Here is a 23,889-nt window from a genome sequence, read left to right as displayed (position 1 = left end):
AGACAGAGTGTAGAAGTGTTGTCGTTTTTTTTTTTTTCTTTTTTGTCCCTTTACTCCAGAACACAGACCAACTTCTTTTACAAAACACTTACCCAGTGATTTTTGGTCATTTTCATTTATTTATTCTTATGCAGAAGAATGTAACATGCTTCCAAATGAATGTAATTAAAGGTAGGGTATGAGATTCTGGAGAAATCCAATACCATGACAAATACCATGATATAGAGCGAACAATGACACAGCAAGTAATGTAACTAATGTTAGCTAGGTTGAAGGTTAGCTCAGCTAGGTTGTTGTACAGTTAGTGTATTTATAGTTGTGTATCAAGAGCCTATGCATATAGCCGCCGTAGCTTCACTTTAGGCTTTGCCGTTGTTGACGTACACCACCTCGGAAGTCAACAAGAACTGTGATTGTCAGCTTAGGCTGCTTATGTTTTCTCCTACTACAACATCATGCGAATTGGGGGGGAAAAACTGTTAAGGTGATTACTTTGGCTATTGATTGCACAATAGTAGTTTCCGCTACAGTAGTGAGTCAAGGCAAACCCTTCCATTGTTGCCCTACATCACGAGATGCCCTGATTGCATTGGATACCTCTGTCTAGTGTAGAGGTAATGCTATCAACATGTGAAGTCTGACATTAAACTATAAATTAAAGCCATTGCCATAACCTTGTCCCACTTGATCACACATCTACCACTCTGCGTACTTGGGGCCAGGCATGCTCTGACTCACACACTCACAATTGGAGTGATGCCAAGAAGTTGTGACTGGCCAAATAACTTTTGACATTTCTCATTTGTGTTTCCCTACCAGTCAGCAGCCAGCTGCCGGGGTAGCATACACACATCCCACCACAGTGGCCAGTTACACAGTTCATCAAGCACCTGTGGCGGCACACACCGTAGCGGCAGCCTACGCTCCTACTGCAGCCACAGTTGCTGTAGCTAGGCCTGCACCTGTTGCTGTGGCAGCTGCTACTGCTGCAGCTTACGGAGGATACCAGCCAACCCATGCTGCTACTGACTACGGCTACCCTCAGCGGCAGCCTGAAGTCCCTCCACCACCACCGCCGGTCACCTCACAGAACTACCAGGTACACCACAAGTTTTTACCTTTCAAGGCTGCAACACAATTATAGAAATTTTTGAACAACTTTATTGTCATTTTGATCACATTCTTTCAGCCCATCACATCAATGTGCATGCTTATTCTGAGGGTGGGGTAGGGACCTGATAATCCGTGGAGGACCACAGCTGTGTCTCAATTCAGGGGCCGTATCCTTCGAAGGCTGCATTTGAAGACCGACTGCGTCACAGCGGGCGCAACCTAGTCGTATTTTGAAGGCTCCTACAAATGCGGTCCTCTTTCCCTGAATTTGGAATTTGGTAGATCCTTCGTGGCCCAACCTATCCCAAGATGCATTGCGCGCCAATGGATGATCCTAAAAAACATGCCGTCAAATGTTACTGTAACAATGGCGGCGGATGAGGAGTACACTTTCAGATGTAAGTATTGGCTTTGAACTCACTTGGATAGGTAACGATACAAATGTTTAAAAAAACCAAGGGGCCTAAAACCTCAAATTTTGTTAAAATAATAGGCTAAGTTAGATGATATTAGTGATGGTATCTGACGTTGCGAGCTAGCCAGCTAACCTAGCTACTTGGAGCCACTGCACTTACTGCAGCTCGGCTGCCCGCATCCAACCTAATGTTAAGTTACACCCTTTGAAAGTAGCTAAAAACCTTTTTTTAAATTTATTTTTAATTTAAATTTTTTTTTTTTTTAAAGCCTTCACAACTTCCACCGCATTGTCCATTGACTGGGTTTGCAGGGCTGCGTCAATCGGCAGCTGCCGTGTCACCAAGATGTTTTCAGATAGAGGCAAGAATAAAAGACTACTTCACAACCTTATTGTGACAAGAAATCTCACTACAAAATATTTCAAAAGGCAAAATTTAAATAGTCTCCAAACCATTCTCCCCCTCATCCTCTGCCACGTCCTCCGCAGGCTCATCCTGCGAGGTCACAATGTCACTAGCTCCCACACCTTGTAATGGCCTCTTGTAGGAAAGTGATGTGGGAGAATGGGTGTTGCAGGCATGGGTACCCTCTGTCTGTGAGGATAAATTGTCCTGGGGGGAGGGTAGAGTAAACTCATGTACAGTGGGCTGTGGCGACGCACTGTAGAGTCATGGACTGAACCAGGCCAGCCCACGTAGATGTCTATGAAGCAGCCCTGATGGTCGCAGACAGCCTGCAGGATGATGGAAGGGAACAGTTTCCTTTTCCTGTAGCACTGACCATCAGGGCCGCTCGGTATCTTGACGCGGACATGGTAGCCATTGATTGCTCCAGCTGCTTTCATGAAGGCTCTGTCTTCCCAGCCCTGCAAACCCACGGGATACAGCCTCCAGCTCTTCCGGGGTCTTTGGGAGGTGGATGACCTTGTGGTGAATGGCCACCACCTCCTCAGTGACACAGTGGACGATGATGTGGACAGTGGAACGAGGCATCCCAAACACTCTGGAGACCACCCTGTATGATGCCTCACTTGCCAGCCAGAAGAGGAACACCAGGGTCTCAATTGTGGTACCCCATCCTTGTCTCCATTCCTGGTTGTGAAGGTCCAGCAACACTGCCAGGGCGTACCTGCTCAACGGGGTCTCCAAAGGCCACGCCTTCAAAGACATTGTCCTTTTGAAGGATGCAGCCCCTGAATTGAGATCCCATTAATTCATTAATTGATATTTAAATGGAAAATAAAAATAAAAGAATTTGTAAATGAATATATTAATCCATGCCTAAATGCATTAATTAAAATTCAATACATTTAAAAATGGATTCATGAATATTTTAAAACTGAATTTTCAAATGTATTTTGAAAGTCCATTATTTAAGGGGAAATAACTAAATTCACAATTTTAATTGTCTGGAAAGTACAGTTTGTCACATTATGCATATGGTTTGAGGTGTTCAATGAGGAATGGAGAGGTTAGCTAGCTAATGATAGCTCTCCTGAAACGCCCGACCATTGTCATTTTACAATGACACTCACTATATGTGAGTTCAAATATTAGAAGTCTCTGGAAGCCCACAGACAGTTTGCAAAGTGCTGTGCACAAGACTTGCAGTTCTGTAAGCCTAGCAAAAGTAAGTTAGCCAAGCTGTTAGCATTACCCCTGTGTACTTCTCTAACTTGAGCTGACTAAAACTGTCTTTTATGAGACTTTTGTCTACATTTTGTCAGCATTAAAAACATAATATTATAAGCTCATACACTGAGGTATTATGAAACTGAAGCAGCTTACAGTATGTGGTCACTGAGTCTTTGGGGCCTCAGTGTGGTAGTCATGAAGGTAAATCATCAACTCAGTTTATATAGTCTACTGTCATGTATATTTTGCATTTGTTTTTGTTTTTTATCAATGGACTTGTTTGTCTTTTGCCTCTGCCAACTCTCTTTGTAAAACTCAATTTATATTTGAACTTAAGCACAGTGTGACAAATGTTTTTCATTGGCGCTGATCATCAATTGGACGAACATTATTTAAACATTAATTAGCCTACATTTGTTAGAATAAACTTCGAGTAGCACTATAAACTATAATTATGAGCACAACGTGACAAACTGTACATTCAAGACACAACAGAGCTTTTATAACCATAAGCCGTGGGTGCCTTTTGGTGGACACTGACCTGCATTGTTTTATCTTGTTTAACCAGCGCAAGGCCCAGTGTCATGAAGGTAGTGGGAATTACCCTTCCAACTGCCTGATTAAAACCTGTACTCTTAATTGACTTTATAGTTATTTATTTCTCTTTTAAAACTGCATTTTCGAAATGATTTTAAAATTCCATTATTTGTTTAGGTGTTAATCTATTTTTGAATTATGTATTTATTGATAGGTGTATCTCTTATAAACCCCGTTTTAATTTGACCTATTTCCTCCCTTATTGATGGATTAATATATTCCTTTTGTAAATTCTTAATAATTCTTGTTTTTACTGTCCAATTTTATATCAATTGATGGAATACATGACACCTGTGGTCCTCCATTTCAGTTAACTATTAAATGGATTAAACACATTGTCAGTGTTCAGACCAGCACTCTCCCTGCATCGAAATTGAATTACTTCACACAGCAAAAGTTCTTGTCTCACTAAATGTAACTTCCCTGCAAACAAGTAATAGGTCAGGTAAAAATGTTTGGGTGGTATCGAAATTACCTGTACTTTAAAGTTCACGATACATTCAGCATAATGTACATTTCCACAGCACAAATTCTGTCAGAACCACATCGAGTGGTGACTTGTTTGTCAATGCAGAAATACTGTTTTTATTCACTAGTTGTAAATGGACTTAATTTTATACATAGTGCCTTTATCCAAAGTGCTCTACAATTTGCCTCTCATTCTCACACACACACACACACACACACACTCTCTCTGATGGCAGCATTGGGAGCAATTAGGGGTTCTCTGTCTTTCCAAGAACACTTTGATATGTGGACAGGAAGAGCCGGGGATTGAACCGCCAACCCTGTGACTTTGTTTTACTGTATTCCTTTGCAGGACTCCTACTCCTATGTCCGGTCCACAGCTCCAGCTGTAGCTTATGACAGTAAGCAGTACTACCAACAGCCCAGTGCTACAGCAGCTGTCGCTGCTGCACAACCACAACCCAGCGTGGCAGATTCCTACTACCAGACAGGTATGCGAAATACACATTAAATTAATTTTCATTCACTTATATCCCGTTTTTAAACAGACACGCATATGACACTAGTCTATTTATCGCGTGTTAAGACCAGCATTGGACCCATTCATATGACACAGCTTGTCACCCTGCTTCTCACTATTAGCAGAGATTCAAGTCTGCAGTGTAGTTGCGTACACACAGAATTGCAGTTAATTACATTGAATAATTACCATATTAATGTTAAGTTTCAGTTTCACCTCTGTCTCTCCATATGCATGATTTCTCTTTTCTCTTTAAGAAAAAAAACAGAGATGTTTAAATGTCAGTATCATTCAGTGTCCATTCCTGGTAGCAACGCCAGTTCACCAAAGCTGGGCATCCTCCGACCCGCGCCTCAACCATGGTCTGATTTATATAAAACTTTAAAAGCACATGTGCTATCAATGTGCGTCAACAGAAACCTATCCAATTCACTTTCTAAACAATAGATTCAAATGACATTGAAAGTTCTGGTTTCTCATTTTTTTGCCATATAAGATATACATCCAGGTGCTAACCCAACAATTGACCTGCATGGTCTACAGACAACAGCTGTCCCACAGCCAAAGCTTATCAGGTGGAACTCTCAAACTTTAGAATTTATGCTCCCCATGTGCCAAAACATAGACATAGTTAGCAAGTTATTAATTAATTAGTAATTCAACAGTACTCAACATTTTGCTGTATATTTAAAGAAAATGATTTTGAGAGGTATGTATATTCACTTCTGTGTTTTCTAGCCCCCAAACCAGGATATAGCCAAGGGGTAACATCATACACTCAGAGCCAGCAGACTCGACAGGTGACCGTGATAAAGCCAGCTGCTCCCAGTCCAGCCTCATCTACTTTCTCCATCTACCCAGTGACCTCCACTGTTCAGCCTGTGGCCGCTGCCGCCTCTGTGGTCCCTTCTTACTCCCAAAGCCCAACCTACAGCACAAACGCTGTCACATACTCTGGTAAGCTTTGACACTGAATTGACTGCTGCCTGAAATGGTATAAAAGATTGTTCTGGGAAAACTAGCTAGCTTCCAAGGGAAACACACTGTCCATTTTTGACTCTGATGAAGATACAGTAGTGTCAAAACATTAGTCTGTTTGCATAATTAAAGGCTGCAAATCAGTGTGCTCCAAAGACATGAGGCAAACAACATATATATATATATAGTCAACCTATAACAGGTGTACTGTCATTGGATCATTAACAGGATTTCAAATCTATTGGATAATGAATCCCATGGTGGGAGTTGCCTTTGCCAATGCATCAACACCAAATCAGAAACAAAAGAACACAGACACATCTTAAAGTTGCAAAGATAGAAGTACACTACATCCATCATGTACAACAAATTAGAGGAAACATGACAAATTCAGTTCATAATTTAGGTCAAAGGGCTCCACTGTGTTAAGAGTGTGAATCCAAAATGCCTTTCTGCAGAACAGTGAGTTGATAATATCCCCACCTCTAGGAGAGGGTGAACTTTTGTAGAGCAACTTTAATGATGCAGCAGAACCAAACCCTCTTTTCAGCACTATCCGATTGGTGCGGGGGAGAAACACTCCTAAAGCTCTCTTCACGTGTGTGTGCGCGTCAGGCAGACTCCTCTGGCATGCAGCTGCAAATCCTAAACACCTCAACTGCAGCGCTCTGTGTGGCAGCATTTGAAGCACACTATCCAGAAATCCACAAACGCCAATAAGTCTCTCCTCTTTTTAACTGCAAATTTCCATGTGAATTCAGTTTATGGTTAGTGACCATACTCACTCAGACACTCGGTGCATAATGTGTTTCCCACACACACTCAGTCTCTTCTCATCCCAGCTAGAGAGGGTGACGGCTAACTAGCGACAGTCCACGGTGTGGTTACTGCGTTTGCGCCAGTCGAGTGAAATTTCCAACAGAAAATGGCTGCAAACAAGGCTCACTTTTCCATTTTTTACCAGGTTACCAAACAATACAAACTTTGGGCTTCTAACTGAATTAAACAGTAACTTAAAAGACTTTAACTAACTTAAAAAAAGGGTTTTGCTTAGCATCTTTCCTCACTTATTTCCTTAGTTCTGTCTCTCGTTCACTTTAGTCCCACTCATCCAGGAACTTGGTAGGATATAGAACTCATCACTGATTAGCTAATACAGAAGACTGATCCCTGGCTAACCAATATACAAAAGAGAAATGGACCGTGACAAGTTCAAGGACTGCTCTACACGTTTCAATTGTTTCACAAAACAAATGCAAAATTATTATTCATAAGACATTATTGAGCCAGTCCATATTTAGAAATATACATTTGTTACTGAAATGGAAATGAAACCATAAGGTAAACAATACTACATACACTTATTACTACATACACATTTATATTACTACATACATACATACATACATACATACATACATACATACATACATACATACATACATACATACATACATACATACATACATTTTTATCTTCCTTTCTAGCCATGCTAGCAGCATGACATTAGGGATGATGGCGTCGGTCAGTCCTCATCTATGTTCTGAAGTAAAATATCCCGCCAGCTATTTGATGTATTTCCATGACATTTGGTACAGCCATTCATGTTCTCCCAAGGATGGATTGTAAAACTTGGGTGATCCCCTGACTCTTCATCTTTGTCCAATACTTTGGTCATAAACCAAATACCAGCAAAACTGACATTCCCGTCAGCCTCACCTGTACTTGGTGTTTAATTTTCATTTTATCAAATGTTAGCATGCTAACAAGCTTAACCAAGATGGTGAACATGGTTAAGATTATGCACATAAACCTTTTGCTTTGCTTTTTCATGGAGCCTTTTCAGAAGGCCATAAAATGAACGAGCATTGAGTAGGTTATAAGTAGGCATTGTTTTATTTTTCCAGGAACCTCATACTCGGGCTACGAGGCAGCAGTTTACTCAGCAGCCTCCAGCTACTACCAGCAGCAGCAGCAGCAGAAGCAGGCAGTGGCAGCTGTAGCAGCCACAGCAGCATGGACTGGGAACACTTTCACCAAGAAACCCCCCTTTCAGAACAAGCAGCTCCGGCCCAAGCAGCCGCCCAAACCCCCTCAGATCCACTACTGTGATGTCTGTAAGATCAGCTGTGCTGGCCCACAGGTGAGTTCAATATAGCACACAATGATAACATTTTATCAAATGTGCTAAGCCTTAGGCACACAAGGCATGTGCGTGCGTCAATATAAAACACCTTTTTGTTTTTACAGTCAGCTGTTTTTCTATTGTGTAACCCCACAGGGCCATGCCTTTCAGTAATGCAAAATAACGCATGAAATAACAGCCCTCAGATAGTATCAAACATGAGTATTCAACAAATGGTCCAGCAGAGCAGATTTAGGTTAAAAAAACATGGTTACCTTAATTTCCTCGGCACAGTCGAGTAGAGAAAGCCTTGGACGAATGTAGATTGACATTTTTAGATTTGTAGTCTAATGAATAAGTTACAGTGTCATTTTTAGTGTCCCAAACAAATACTTGCCAACCAATGCGACTAATGGCTCTGTCTCCTTCCAAACATTGAATGCATAAGACTTACAAGGAGCATCTGGAAGGCCAGAAGCACAAGAAGAAGGAAGCTGCACTGAAGGTTTCCCAGAGCAGCGGCAGCAGCGGTAGTGGTGGAGGGGTATTGGCCCGCAATGCTCAGAATCAGCTCCGCTGTGAACTTTGCGATGTTTCCTGCACTGGCGCCGACGCATATGCTGCCCATATCCGTGGAGCCAAGCACCAGAAGGTATGGGTATGAGTGGGATATTGCGTATCTACCCTGACTCAGTCGGGGGCTAAAGGTGGTGTTAACCCGTGTTAGATGGTAGTAAAACACACTTCTCGGAAGCAGCTCCATCTTTCTTTAAATGTTAGATACAGTATGTCACGATTTCTCTTTTAAATTCAGAGTTCAGGTTGTTTTTTTTTTTTATTATGTCTATGGTCATAGTGCTAAAACCCTTTTTTATATTTCCATTTATTTGTTGCCAAACTTTCTTAGTAGTAAAACATGAAGTCCCATAGCATCCAGCCATCCATCCATTATTTATATACTTGTGCAGTGATGTGGGGGCTGGAGCTCACATTATATGAGAGAGAGACAGACACCCATTCACACCTATGGACAGTTAAAAGTTCTCATCTAACTTAACATGCATGTCTTTAGTCTTTGGTTGGAAACTAAAGCACCCATAGAAACCCACATAGACACCTTAAAATCATGCAAACTCCACAGAGAAGGAGAGAATAAAACTGACAGAATAGAAAAACAAGGACAAAGTGTACAATCCACAAAATCTGAAGTTATAAATAAATGAAATTATTGGGAATCAGTAATCTACTATGTTGTCAGTGTGTTAAATAGAAACCTCAGACTTGCTGAAAATGCTCTTTCTGTACTCTGAATTCTCTTTTCCAGGTTGTGAAGCTTCATACCAAACTTGGTAAGCCCATTCCCTCTACTGAGCCCAGTATGGTCACTCAGACATCGTCCTCAACCACCGCTACCCTCAGCAAGACCACCACAGCCACCCTGAGCAGTTCCAGCACCACCGGCTCTCTGTGTGTGGCTGCCTCCTCCTCCTCCCCTGCCACCAGCCCTCCCTACCTGAAACCCGTCAACATAGTCAGCAGTGGTGTGGCAGGTGTCAAGAACCCATTAGCCAACAGCCTCTCTGCTGCCAACTCTGCCTCAGCTGGGAAAAAAATCAACACCCCCAAGATCAATTTTGTTGGTTAGTAAGCACATGTTGAGAGTGCTGCACTTGGTTTATTGTGTCAAAATTAGGCAGATATCAGTATCACAGTGATCTTGATGCTCTTTTTAAATACACATTTGGTCACCTGAAAGGACACTTTGTAGCAAGAATGATGTTTACATTCAACTGGTGACCAACTGAACCATAAATTTTGGGTTTCAATGGAGTCAAGTGCACATTACACCTTCAAGTAAACATTTTCTATGGTAAAATGTTGAAAGATGACTGTGTCTCTCAGAAAATAATTTATGACATGACTATCTTGTGTTGCTGTGACTCTTTGTGTGTCAGACAAGATAGGGCACGCTGGATTTATTTTTTTTTCTCCCCTTGCCAGAAGTTGCCTTGAAAATTAACATCCAAATTCTATAAATGTCTGAAACAAGAGAAAACACTGTTTATAGATATGCTCATTGATCTAAATGACAGAGCTTTACGATTTGAGTGTCAATACTATGTTGTATGTTGCAGCTATGTACATTTAGCTAGAATGTGGTCATTTGAAACTATCTACTTATTAATTCTATGACATTTATTTAAGGCATTTTAGTCTAGTAATTGTTCTGTTTAGAAAAAAGTCCTTTTTGTATAGCCATTTAATCAAGCCTAAAAATATTGAGTTATTAGTTGTTTGCTATATTACTGTCTGTGCTGTGTAGCTGTATTGAGCTCCAAACCTAGGAATTAATTTGCATACAACCAGGTTATTATGCTTGTCAAGTCAACAATATTAACCATTATGACAACCACAGAGAGAAATCTCCATCAGAATTCCTCCTCACAGAGCCAGCTAACCAACTTTGTCACGTTGTCTTTTTGTTATTTAGGACCAAGGTTCAGCATTAGCACTGTCAGTGGTCTATGATTAAACGATGTAATTTCTCAAATACAGGTGGAAATAGATTGCAGACCACAGTGAAGATGGAAGAGGCCAGAGCGGAGACCAAAGTGGAGGCTTCTAAGCCTGTGACGCCCTCTTCAGGTACTCAGGACCCCAAGACTGAAGTTTCGGATTCTCTGTCCACATCAGCCCTGGCTGCATTGCAGAGTGACGTCCAGCCTGTGGGTCATGACTATGTTGAGGAAGTAAGTTTTGACAGACCAATGCATGGCCTAGAGCCAACCTACGCTTACTGAGCAGAAATACATTTAAATCTTGAGTGTAATATATGGAACTCATTTCTAGGTCCGAAACGATGAAGGCAAAGTCATCCGCTTCCACTGCAAGCTATGTGAATGTAGTTTCAATGATCCAAATGCAAAGGAAATGCATCTAAAAGGTCGTAGGCATCGTCTGCAATACAAGGTTTGTAGCTGACACGTCTTGCACCACTCTGCAGAGTTTTAATACGTTAGTGTATTTATCAGGTGTCTCCGAGCAGGAAATGAATTATGTATATTTGGTCCTGTATTACACATTTGAGTAAAGCGATTCATCTCTATGGAAAGTTGTCCTGTTTGAGAGCTGCATAGCTGAACTAACCTGTTTGCAGGAAGTAATCAGTGATAGGTCACTCTTGTACACATTGTTGAGTTGAAGTGAGTAAAGACAAAAAAAACAATGTTATTGGGCCTTGCTGCATTCATCGCTGGCACGGACAGCTTGCATACCATCAAGTTCTCAGGGTGCACATGATGCTCAGATGCATCTATTTCATTAGAGTAGATGTCTCAAATAATGATTTAGTCATAGCACATACACATTTAATGTAAAGGCCTATTGACTGATAAGCAGAAAACAAAAAGAGATGAGCAGGCATGCATATCGACAGAGCTGATTTTAGTGCTGGATCAAAGACTGCTGTAATTTTATGGTTATGTGGTAAAACTGCCCTGTTGTTGTTCTTGAAAGAGACTTCTCCTTGATGAAAGTGAGTGGGAGAAGCTTCATGAATAAACTCTTAATGTTCTACTCTGAGGTAGGAGTCCTAGTCAGACTTTCAGCTAAATTTCTAGGGATGACTCTGAGATGCTTGATAAATATGGAGCCTGCGATATGTTTATACCATAATTTCTCCTTTTTATTGCTGATTACCCCTGAGATCTGGCAGAAGTCAAAAATACTCTACTTGCTTCACATTTTATTTTAAGCCCTTGGGACATTCACGTCCACTGTATATCTTATTTCTTTATTACACTCATAAAATAGCTTTTTACATGTTTTTGTTTTGTAGAAAAAAGTGAACCCAGATCTGCAGGTGGAAGTCAAGCCCAGCATCCGAGCCAGAAAGATTCAGGAAGAGAAGATGAGAAAGCAAATGCAGAAAGAGGAGTACTGGAGAAGAAGAGAGGAGGAGGAGCGCTGGAGAATGGAGATGCGGTATGGTTATGGTCATTTCTTATCAATGGTTGTTAAGGAGGAGAGATACAGATAAATATATAAGTAATGATGTATCCACCATTTTGGGCAGTTTAAAAATGCTGCCTCAGAATCAGGTTTCTAAAAAGGTTAAGAACAACCTTTAGGCAGTCCTTTTATATACGGATGGGTGAGAAATTAAAGGAAAAAACTGCATAAATGATGGTGTATATAATGAATGCAGATATGCAGATGGTTCCCTACAAGGCACATTTGGGAGCAGCATGATAGACAGCATTCTCCACCACCACCATCCTCAAAACACCAAATAAGGGAAATCTAGAAGTGTTAAGTCAAAAGGCAACTTGACTTGCTTTAGATTCTTGAAGATGTGTCGCCTGTCATCCGTTCGGAGTGGGCGTTCAGACCGAAAACAACGCAACCCTGCGTTAAAATGATGCAACGTGTTGGTGGGGGTGTATTGCTTCAGGTACTGGTGAGACATTAAATACGATCCCGGAGGTCCAGTTTGAGTAACAGATCCATGAGATTGAAAGCTTATCAGATGCCAAAATACTGCATAGCAGTTAACCAGGCTTTTACAACTCTGGAAAGTTGTCACAGCAGCAGTTATTTTATCTTTTGTCGCAGCGATCGTGAGGTAAACCATACAACAGGTTGTGATCCTGTATTTTTTTTATTTTTTTGCCAGAGCCCTCTGCATTAGCAGCCCCTGCTGCGTCACTGGACTGGTCTAATTCAAATGAATTAGGGAGCTGCATTTTTTTTTTTAGGCAGGGCTTAAATCTGTCTGAACGTGGCCTGACTGGTGGAGAGGTCCAGGCATTTAATCGCCGTAGGATCGTTTCCACCTTGAGTCATAATGGTCACATTTGGGTCCACCTGGCTGTCATGTGACATCGACAGCTCAAGGTCTGAGAATCTTTAGACACAAACTTGGAGAATCTATGCCAAGGGACACTGAAGTTGTTCTCCATGCTCATGGTGGAACAACAACTTACACTTGATGTTGATTTTTCCTTAATTTTTCAACCATGTGCAAACTGGTACATTTAAAAGACAGTTTGTACAGTTTTAAAACTGGGAGAGAGACAAACTGTGGTTTATATTTTCAGGCGTTATGAAGAAGACATGTACTGGAGACGTATGGAGGAGGAGCAGCACCACCACTGGGATGACCGACGTCGTATACCAGACGGAGGGTATCCACAGGGGCCTCCCGGTCTACTTGGAGTCCGGCCTGGCATGCCTGGCCTGCAGCCTCAGGGTCCTTTGGTAGGGCTTTATTGTGCCTATTCAGTGTGGCTCAGTATGTTGCTAGAGACCATAAGTTGGTCACACAGACATTTCACTTTAGGAAATATTTTGGCGTTGGTAATTGTTGCCCCCTGGTGACATGACAGACTATTACTTTACTACCTGGTTGTTGATCGCTTAACCCCACATCATTGTCTGAATAGTTTGCTTTGGCATTTTGGCAAAAGAGCAACCTATCAAAACATTATGCAAGCCTTCAAAACTCTGTTTGAAAGCTTGAAATCTAACAAAAACAGGTTTTGCAAGATTGAAACTGAGTTTCGTTCGTTCGTTCGTTCGTTCGTTCGTTCGTTTGTTTGATATGACATGATATTCATCACATAGGGAATAGGCCTGTCAAAGCATTCTGGGCCCGAGCCATAGGGGGCGCCACAAATGCCAAAAACTTGTACCTCGAAAGCTGGTGGACAGAATTTCACCAATTTTGGTGCAGATGCTCTGGGCACAAGTATTCTAAAAGTATACCAAAATGTGAAGTGTTTTTATTGATGGGTGCATGTGGGCGTGGGCTTTTTATCATTATCTGCTTTCTTATGCTGTCGCTCAGTTTGCCGTAAACTGGAATGAGCTAGAAACATGAAACTTGGCCAAATAACTGGAAATGGCCAGCTCTCACTTAGATGTAGAGCGGGTCGTCCACTAATCGGAAGAAAGACGGTTCGACTTCCGGCTCCCCCCAGCCAGCATGTCAAAGTGCCCTTGGGCAAGATACTGAACCCCAAATTGCTCGAAGGCTGTGCCATTGGTGTGTGAGACTGAGCATTAGTTATTCTTTCTGATGAGCGTTTGGCACCTTGCATGGCGGCCTCTGCCATCAGTGTATTAATGTGTGTGTGAATGTTGACATGTAGTGTAAAGCGTTTTGAGTGGTCGGAAGACTAGAAAGGCACTAAGTGCAGTCCATTTATCAAATACCAGGGTGTCCGCGGGGTCTTAAAGTATAGAAAGTTGATAAATCAATATAGCGACAATTAAGGCACTTAAAAAGCATTAGTCTTAAATGCTGTTTTCTGAGGTATTCAATTTTGAGGGTTGTTTTCAATATGTATATTTGTCCAAAGAGGTTGTTGAAAAAAGTTTGACTTTAATCATTGCATAGGCGTGTAATGGAATTCTGGGTAGTTTATTTATGGAATCCTGCTAGATTTGACGTCCTCGGAAAAGGACAACAGTTACTGTCACTGACCCACTGTTTGACTGCTGTTTGATAACGTTATTCGAAGGTCCCTTTTTACGTACGGGGGTTAAACTACCTAGCTAATGGGGAAATGTATGTTTTCGGCCAAATGGTTGGAGGACAAGTTTTGAAGCATGGCTGAGGTCCGTCTCTGGAAATAACCATGAGGCGTACTGCTCTGTGTTGGAAGGCGATAAGTGTAGCCTCGAGGGGGATCAACCCCAGGTCTCTATCGTAGCATTTCTGTGCTACACCACTGTTCCTACCCACCACCACTGAAGCTACAACAACGGCCGCTGTTTCATCATCCACTGCTGACCTCGGAGTGATGAAGGGCGCCACTCCAGCGCTGCGCGCAGAGCTTCCTTGGCATGTCAACACAGCAGCAAAACACCAATCCCTCAACTCTAATGACAGGATTTCAGATCTTTTTCAAGCTATGTTCCCAGATTCAGAAGTAGCCGAGACGTTCACATGTTGAAAAGATAAAACCAGGTACATAATCCGATTCGGGTTAAAACAATTCTTTTTAGTAATGGAAAAACAACCGGTAAGAGTGTTGATAAAGAACGAGACCGTTAAAAGTATGGATAAGATAAAGTTAAAATACTAACGTTACCCACCCCTACAACTGGTAAGTGGCTTCACCCTGACATTGGGAGAATGAGCAAATCGCCAAATGACCAGCCCTCCAGAAACTTAGGCAAAACCCTGAATGTGTTTATGATTGAATTGAATAAAACAGTGTTTACGAGAGCACAAAATTCTTCATAGATCTAGCCTTTTAATTTTGCTCTCAAAGTGCACCAGATTGATGCATTTAACTTGAAAATGTACAAAATTTTCTTCCCCTCTAGGGGGTCCGAGGTCCACCCACCACAGTCTCACAATATTCTGTGGGGAAACACTGAGACTACAACACCTTATCTAATATATTTATTTTAATTATTTGGAATCCAACGTGGGGTGAAAATATTGTGGTGCTGAAGTCCGCCAGCAGCCACAGAGCTGGAGCTTGTGTCTGGTTCATTGACTTGTCGCATAATTATTTAGCAGAGCTTTGTTCTAAATTGAGAGTTTCTGTGTTTTCACCATTTTGTTATGGTATAAATATATTACCTCGACATATTGGGTGAAGGCCATTGCAGTTTTTTTGGGGGTTTTTTGTTAAGGGGAGGGTCCAAAGAAAATATTAATAATGCTAAGGAGGGTCTTGTATTTTATTAAAATGAATGAATAAATAAATCAAAAAAATTCATATAAAATGACAGAAGGAAAACACAGTACAATCTAAAAGCATAACTGACCTGCAATGCCACTGTAAAAATGACTCCTGGAGAAAGGGTTTAAAATCAAGGAGACATGGGCGTTTACAGGTCACCTGAAATGTTAAGAATGGCTTTGGTCAAGTGATATGGTGTCTGCGAGGAGAGATAAACATTCAAAAGTCTGATCACAGTATTGGTCAAAATACTTGTTAATAGCTATGGGAACAGTAATATTGATTACGTTCATTTTAAGGTACTTATGTTGGTTGTGGAGTTACCATTATTAATCATGGAATCAGAAATTGTAAATCAATAATGCAATTTGCCTCTTTGCTATAGCTGTGTGTTTTAAGCTTTTAAGTTTTGATGCACTTTATCTCAACATGATATTTTGATCCTTTTGTGTCTTTCAGCCCCCACGTCGGCCTGATTCTTCAGATGACCGCTATGTCATGACCAAGCATGCAGCCATCTATCCCTCAGAAGATGAGCTGCAGTCTATCCAGAAGATCGTGTCAATCACAGAACGTGCCCTCAAACTGGTCTCGGACATAATTACAGACCAAGACAAGGCCAAGGAAGAGGACAAAGAGAAGAAAGAACCCTCTAAAGACAGGTGTGATATCTGGGCTGCTTATACATTTCAACGTTACAATGATTAACCTTCCTTTGCATAGACATACATTTTGCTCAAACAAATGCTCTGAAGTCCCATACCTGCAAAGCTCAGTTTTGGGGGTAATGGGTCGGTTCTGGTACTAACGGCTTTGCTTCTTTTAGTTTACTACATTTGCATCCAGTGTTAATTTTAAATGAACATCAAAATACAACTTTGAATGCAAGTAGTCCTGCCCTGATTTAAAAAGGCAGAGTTTATGAGTTAGAGTTGGCTAATTCTTACCAAAATGCCATTCACAAGACTTTGTAGAATGTGAAGTTTTTTATTTGTCAGTTAAATACCTGTAGCCATCATAGCAGCTATTTGTGTTATATCTGCAGTGTCTAAATTTGCAGATATACGTGGGTACTTTAATTAATGTTTTACATCTTGGCAGCAGGATCTAATGGTAATTGGCCATCTGTGCTTTTCATCACTCTGGTGAGCTGTTCTACAGATTCCAGGTTTATACAGTACGATCATAGCAGCTGACTTCTTTAACTTTTTTTAATTTAAGCAATAATCCTGTTTGATAACAGATTCATAAAATCATGCTGGTAAAGATGAAAATTAAGACTGCAACATATGTCGTTTTTATTTGTTTATTTCACCTGCAGCATGTCTGCTTCTAATCAATTTTTACTCACATTCGTATGCATATAAATGTATTTGTTAAATTCTGTATTTGGATGTAACTTTTCAGAATAATGACCTTTTTTGATTGTTGCTTGTTTTGCATATTTTCCCTTCTATCTTCCTTGTGTAACTGTGTAGAGCCCTGAAGGGAGTGATGAGGGTTGGAGTCCTGGCCAAAGGCTTGCTTCTTCGTGGGGACAAGAATGTCAACCTAGTCCTGCTCTGCTCTGAGAAGCCCACCAAGGGCCTCCTCACCTGCATTGTGGAGCACCTCCCTAAACAACTAACAGTACTATCTTTACAAATATCACACCACAATTAATTTCTTCAGTGGCCACTTTTAATAGGTACCTACCTCATAGTTTAGTTGTAAAATTGTAGTAATTTTAGTTCTAAAATCTTCTATGTAGAAGAATGAGAGCACTACTGTCACAGTAATTTACTGGCACAGATATTAAGCAGTCCCAGCTGACATTGGGCGAGAGGCGGGGTACACCCTGGGCAGATGGCCAGTCAATCACAGGGCTTAAAATGTATAATGAAAATTCTATTTATTAGTTATAATATAACAGGTAAAGTAACACCAGTTGGTGATTTATGGTTGCTTATCATATAAAATAACAATTACATAACAGAGCATGTAAATTATTCATCAGGGAGATAACTGCTGGAGTTACTAATGAGCTTGTAATAGAAGAAAAGCTAACTACTAAAAACAAAGGGTTTGTGATTTATAATAGAACGTCATCTGCGTAGAAGCTTATTTTTTGCAGTAGGATGGCTGTGATGTTGTCACATTACCTAATTGATGCCCCCAGGGGTTCAATTTTAGAGTGGGGGGAAAAAAGTATTAGGGATGATGTCTATGGCTTGTGTTAATGACAGATGCAGTTGGTGGGTTGTGCAATGTTTTTATCCAGTTGGTGAAATATGGCCCATATTCAAAGTGGCCGAGGGAGCTAAAGAGAGAGTCTACCCATGCTGAATGGTGGCTTGTCGAAGTAGGTATTTTTAGAGGACTGAATCAAGCTGATGTTGTCTTTAAACATGGGTTAGAAACAAAGTTTCTAACAATACTAGCAAATTGCTAGTTCAGGAACTCAAGTGTCTCCAATATTACAACGATTTATACACACAAAGGAGGTGGAACAACTTGTCTCATTTAAATGCTAATTTAACACAACTCGAAATAGGAAATTATATGATAAAATAATGTGATAAATATCAACGTGGAGTATTGGCAAGAATATGGGGTTTAGAAGTAAATACAGTTAGCTTAGTATTTAATGATTAAGATTACAAGGTGGGAGAGCTTATTAACGATCAGTTAACCAACTTAAATGAGTGGGAGAGAACATTAGACTGAATTAAACCACTAGTTAATTGTAATGTCTGAAGTGATTGTTTTAGGGATCACTACCTCAGAGGTGAACCTTATAAAACCTAGAATGCACCCTTAGCATAATAGAAGATGGTACCTATTAGTGATGGGTGCGGAGGAGTGATGGCAGGGCGAAGTCAATCAGTAGCTTCCCGGAGTAGAGTCGGTGATAGGTGAGAAGGCCTGCAGTCCGACGACTTGAGTTGGCCGCCTGGTGGTACCATCAGGCGATCAGGTAGTTGGCACTTAGGGTGCAGCGGCGTTAGTAGTAGAAGCTTTTGTTGAGGACTTTGGACCAGCCAGGCTGCAAAGTGAAGCAGCAGACACTACTCAATAGATCCTACAGCAGACCACAATGGGCACGCAGAATGATTTGTTGTTGTGGGTTGCTAGGCAATGGCATGTAAACATGTAGGAAGCTGGAACAAGAGAGCCCCTTTGCCACTGCCCTTCATAAATGGAAAAATAATCCCCTTGCTGTACTCACTGTGGTAGTCTTGTGGCTAGCCTACTCCTCTGACTTAGTAATAGGGGTGTAACAGTACACAGAATTCACAGTTCAGTACGTTTTGGGTACAGCTTAAGTCCTGTATTCTCTACGACAGAGTATGGTCGCATATCCGCAGCGATAAACACTCCTGTAGCATTAGTTATTACTTTGGTGATCTGAATCTGCAGTGAGAGGCTGCCTGAACGCTGTGGGGAGAAGGACTGTCCGGTCTGTTTTTGTCTCGTTCCGCTAATCGACACATTCGGGTGGCGTTTCCACAGACATACCCTACTTCAGTTGAACAATGTCGGCATACAGTTTGACACTAATCGTTGCCCATTTTCGCTGTAACTAACCGGGAAATCGTAACTAATGCTCCCATCCAGTGGATCTAAATGTCATGGGAGGATCATCCAGCTCTCCTTTGTGTTTGCCTTTTGGCTGGCTAACTGGGATAAGCTTACTAACATGCTACAGCTGATGGACAACAACTGGTGCGCTGCCAAAACTTTTCCAGGTAAAACTCAAGCTCTAGAATTTCTGTACCGTGCATGCGCGTAGTAGACATAGACTATTTTGACATAAATTGTTTGGGTCACAGGGCACACCAAAACAAGAAGTTGCATTCCGAACATCCTGTATGTGAAAAGAAGTCCTGGACTGGTTTTTGATGCAGTTGGCACAACCATATTTGTGCATTCCCAGGACATCTGTTCTACCCGAGTATTTGCAGAGAACGACCTGCGCTCGATTGACCCCAATTATGTAGCTAATGTATGCTTATCTTAAACCAGTAAGCTTTACATCTGCTGTCAAGAGAACGGTATAACCTATTTTAGTTAATTTAAAGTTTACACTTTCTGCCTGGCTTCTCTCGGCTAGGCTGAAATATACACTACCGCTCAAAAGTCGACTGTCACAAGCTTGATTCGGTAGAGTCAGATGGCTGAGAGGAATACTCTATATTTTTGAATGATTTTTCATGCTTTTAGGTTGTAGAGTGTCCTCTATACAAATAGATGTTTTGTATAAGGGGTTTCCAAAAACGTCTTGTACATGGAGAACAAAACACTGTACTATGGTTCAACCAGACATACAATTGAAAGGGCAGAAAGAGACAAAGATTCCTCTGAGCAATAGTTAAATAAGAATATAAGAAGTCAGCAGTCACTGGTAAAAGAAATTGGAAGCTGAGCATTAAAATCTGTGCTGATTTCAGTATCAACTGCACAATAATGCCTATAACAAGCTGGAATTAACAGGCGTGTTGCTTTAGTAAAGCTATTCTTAAACCTTCAAAATAGAAATAGGTTAGTTTAGGGTTAGCACTGTTGGAACTGGATCACAGAATAGCAGCTGAACATACTATGGACTGACAAATCACTTTTAACCTATTCAATCTAACCACTGAATAGACTGCAGAGGGCCCAAATGGTTTCAACAATATTCTCCCCTGTCATGAAACACTGGGAACATCGATTAAACGGAACTTTTAATCATTTACTTATTTTAAAACTCTTTCAAATGTAAATAATACATTTATTGTATAATTATACTGTTTTTATCTATTTTAAAATAGCCATTATTGAAGGAAAGAAGAAAAACATCAATATAACAGGTGACTCCAAACTTTTGAGCGGTAGTGTAATTCAGTCTTGGTTATTCGTCACATTGTAGGAGGGCCCCCAGAATTCAGCTTAACTGACCTTTCAACTCAAAGGAGACAGATACAAACTTGTTTTGAGCAGCAAAAGAGGGTTTTGCACACTGTGTATTGTTGGAAAAATCACCTGTATTAACATATCACACCAACATAAGTCTGTGACTGTGTGAACAGTGCAAACAAAATCATTTAATGTGGAGTTCCTCTTTAAGGAAATGTCTTGAAATTTGCATCCTTACCACATTACCTAGTTGCATAGACCACGTGTCGTGCCCATTTTGTTTCAACAGTAACTGAATCTCATGATTCCAGTGAACATCCTTTATCTTGTTGCATGTTTGAAATGTTGTGAAGACCTAGCAGTCCACATGAACTAACAACTGTACCTATGAAAGTGGCCACTAAGTGTAGATGACATCAACAAGGTATGTTCCCTAGCTATGTATGTACAATGGACTTTGAAACGGCATTTCTTCCAGATGGTAACACCAGAAAAATATGAGGTCAAGGGATCTATCCAGGAAGCGGCCATCATTCTGACATCCTGTACCGAGCCAAAGATGCAAGTGACAATCACACTGACTTCACCTGTCATCAGAGAGGAAAATGGCCGGGATGGAGGTTGGGAAACCCATCACAGCCTTTCCCATTGCACCTGTTTTCGTGTCTTTCTGATATCTCTCAATGAAATCAGTTTCAATATGTTGGTTGACACCCTGAAGAGCACTGTCCTGCTGGCACTCCACAAAGATTGTTTTGTTGGGCTTTAAATCAGATTATCCTGGCAACTTGCTCTTTATTTATGATTCATTTGGAATTCAGAAATAAGAATTGACAGGGTAACCAAGGAAGTGCAAGCTCACCATATTTAATAACTTTAGTTGTGGTCTCGTTCCTTCAGGGTTTGTTGTGCACATTCAATGACCTGCAAAAATTGCATTTTTAAAACCACCTTTTGGTTAAACAATCTTTTCAATGAAACATTAGATTTAGATAATCTGCTTTTACTGGTCTAAGGTGGAAGCCCATGAGAGACCCCCAACTTAGTTATTTTTCTCAATTAATGCTCTTTCTAATTATGTGGGGCAGATCCCTTCTACTGTAAAATTAAAAAAAAAAAGATGCAAGAAGAGCCAAGTGCCAGCAGTATTGCTCTTAGGCTTTTAGCTCTAACTCCTACCTCTCAAATGCTATCTTTATCCTTTGAACAAAGCATGATTAGTGTTTGCATTGTGTTAAGTTTAGTTATTCCCAGGTGAGATTCTATTTTGTTTCCTGTGTTCCTGGGGATTCTGTTTCCATTTATTTTAGCTATAATCAATGTCAGACATGCAATAACAGTATATTTTCTCAAAATTTTCTTTTGAGATGAGGAGACAAAAGTTGGAATTAATTGTGCAAAGATGTTTTGAATTTTGCAACCCTTTCTCAAATCGAGATTTGGCAGAGGAAATTGGATATTACTTTCCCACAGGAAACAAATCTTCCTTTTGTGTACTGGTGAACAGTTCACCATGCTGAGGTCCCTGTTCTGAAGTGCTCCCCTGAGTTGATTGAAATGTTCCTTTACACACGGACTCAAAATCCATCTCAATAGGAGATGATATTTAGACTGATTCAGCAAAAATGAAAGTTTTTGAAAGTTTTTGTCGTTTTTGATTTAACTGACAATGGAAGGATAGGGCAAATAATTTAAAGATGGACCATTTTCTCTCTTGAATTAACTGACAGTGGAAAGATGAAGATAAATCATGAACAATATTATTTTGAAATCTGATTATTTCAAATTATTCTAAGGGGAGTATTGTTTAACCTTCAGGTAAGAAGGCTATGAGGAATCTTTGGTTGGACAGGCTTTGGTATACAATGATTGTTGGGGTCTTATTCCAACCTACTGATGTTAGATATGCATGCAGTGATATCCTAACCCCTTTTGTTTGCTGGTAGTTCTCATGTTTTTTATCTCTTCTTCAGCACCCATTGCTTTCCTCCTTTATATTTGTAGTAATATTTACAAGTCCAGCACAAAGATCCCTTTATTTCTGTAAACAAGAAAAAAAATAAAAATTCTAGTACATTGTCTCCCAATAGAGGTTTAGAAGGGCCCAACAGCTTCGGAAGGATTTTTGACCAAGGTTTCTCACATCCCAAAAACTTTGCCACACCTACTATTGCCATGCCACTGTTTTTTATCAGGTCACTCCCTATTAGCCATTTGCTCTTTCTTTCTCTCTGCACCAAGTTCATACTAATATTTATTATTAGTCATGGAAACCCTCCTCTGTCCCAATGCTTGAGCAAAGATCTGCTAAAATTCAAAATTCCCATTATACTGTTCTCTTCATATGTTTTGCTTTCCAAGCGTGAAATATAAATAAACAGCAAGCCAAACTCTGTTCAAGAGCCAGGGTATGAGCGCCTTGCTCCTTTAATATTCCATTGTGTGGTTTACACAGGCAATCTCAACAGCCACTGAACCGAGTAAAAAGCCATCGCTTTCGACAGGGTTTAGAAGGATGATCAAATCAGATGCAACAAAAACATGTTAAGCGTTTGCTACACCATAAGCTCGCTATTTCCTGTTACCCAATGTGCGGTGCTCGTGGAAGCACGTCAAAATAAAAGTCCTCACATAGGAACTTGCATAATAGCGGCAGATAAAATAAAACTTATAAAGAATATTAAGCAATCATAAAAATATAATGTTTATACATGCGAATGTCCATCACAAATTATGCACAACCTCTGACAGAGGCAACAAAGACAGAACACTCCCGCCTGGCATTATTACTGCCATTATAATAGTCTGTTTTTAGTTTTACTTAGTCGTCTTTAGCTAGCAGTAAGATCAAATCAGAAATTGGTCGTAGGAATGTTTTCACATTACCACTTAAGATTGTCTTAACCTCTACCTTGCGGACCCTTCCGTCACTGCTTGGGAAGACGGATGTGATTAAGCCCAAAGGCCAACCGTTCCTTGAGGACTGGGCTTGCTTCAACAGCACAACATCTCCAACATGCAGGTTTCGTTGATTCTCATGCCACTTTGCGTCGGGGTTGGAGTGTACTGATGTATTCTTTTCGCCACCGGCTCCAGAACTCGTTGGCCAATGCCTGCACTCGCCTCCACTGACATCTCAGGAGGTCTTTTTCAGCATAGGTCTCACTTTGGGTGGGTACTCCTGGCTTTTGGGTTAAAAGCATTGCAGGAGTGAGTATGCATGGAGAATATGGATCCGATGAGACAGGAACCAGAGGCCTAGCATTTATGATTGCTGACACCTCTGCCATCAAGGTGCAAAGTACCTCATGAGTCAAGTGAGCATGTTTCTTCTGCAACAGCATACCGTCTAGAATCTTGCGGGTTACGCCGATCATGCGTTCCCATGCTCCTCCCATGTGGGAGGCGTGTGGAGGATTGAATTCCCACGTACAGCCATTCTCATGGAGGTATTTCAGAAGA

The 23,889-nt window shown here is 40.8% G+C and overlaps 1 protein-coding gene across 4 annotated transcripts in view; it reads left to right on the top strand.

Annotated features, from left to right (window-relative positions):
* The window catches only part of zfr (zinc finger RNA binding protein), a 52,380-nt gene that overhangs the window by 13,871 nt on the left and 14,620 nt on the right, over positions 1-23,889 (top strand). For 2 of the 4 annotated variants that reach the window (XR_006377969.1, XM_044195646.1), the window contains exons 3-15: positions 820-1,099; positions 4,582-4,720; positions 5,488-5,706; positions 7,635-7,870; positions 8,301-8,504; positions 9,177-9,492; positions 10,409-10,602; positions 10,703-10,822; positions 11,691-11,836; positions 12,952-13,111; positions 16,012-16,214; positions 17,031-17,181; positions 20,906-21,047. Coding sequence is in view for 3 of the 4 variants with exons in the window: in XM_044195646.1 (XP_044051581.1) it covers positions 820-1,099; positions 4,582-4,720; positions 5,488-5,706; positions 7,635-7,870; positions 8,301-8,504; positions 9,177-9,492; positions 10,409-10,602; positions 10,703-10,822; positions 11,691-11,836; positions 12,952-13,111; positions 16,012-16,214; positions 17,031-17,181; positions 20,906-21,047 (2,510 nt within the window). In the remaining variant the exon portion in view is untranslated. Of the gene's footprint in view, positions 1-819; positions 1,100-1,275; positions 1,512-4,581; positions 4,721-5,487; positions 5,707-7,634; positions 7,871-8,300; positions 8,505-9,176; positions 9,493-10,408; positions 10,603-10,702; positions 10,823-11,690; positions 11,837-12,951; positions 13,112-16,011; positions 16,215-17,030; positions 17,182-20,905; positions 21,048-23,889 lie in introns of those variants that run through there. The other 2 variants (XM_044195647.1, XM_044195648.1) reach the window with 2 other exon arrangements.

This window comes from Siniperca chuatsi, linkage group LG5, assembly GCF_020085105.1.
Source record: "Siniperca chuatsi isolate FFG_IHB_CAS linkage group LG5, ASM2008510v1, whole genome shotgun sequence".
Lineage (NCBI taxonomy): Eukaryota > Metazoa > Chordata > Actinopteri > Centrarchiformes > Sinipercidae > Siniperca > Siniperca chuatsi.
The sequence above is the reverse complement of the archived record's forward strand: the minus strand, read 5'-3'. Positions and strand labels throughout refer to the sequence as shown.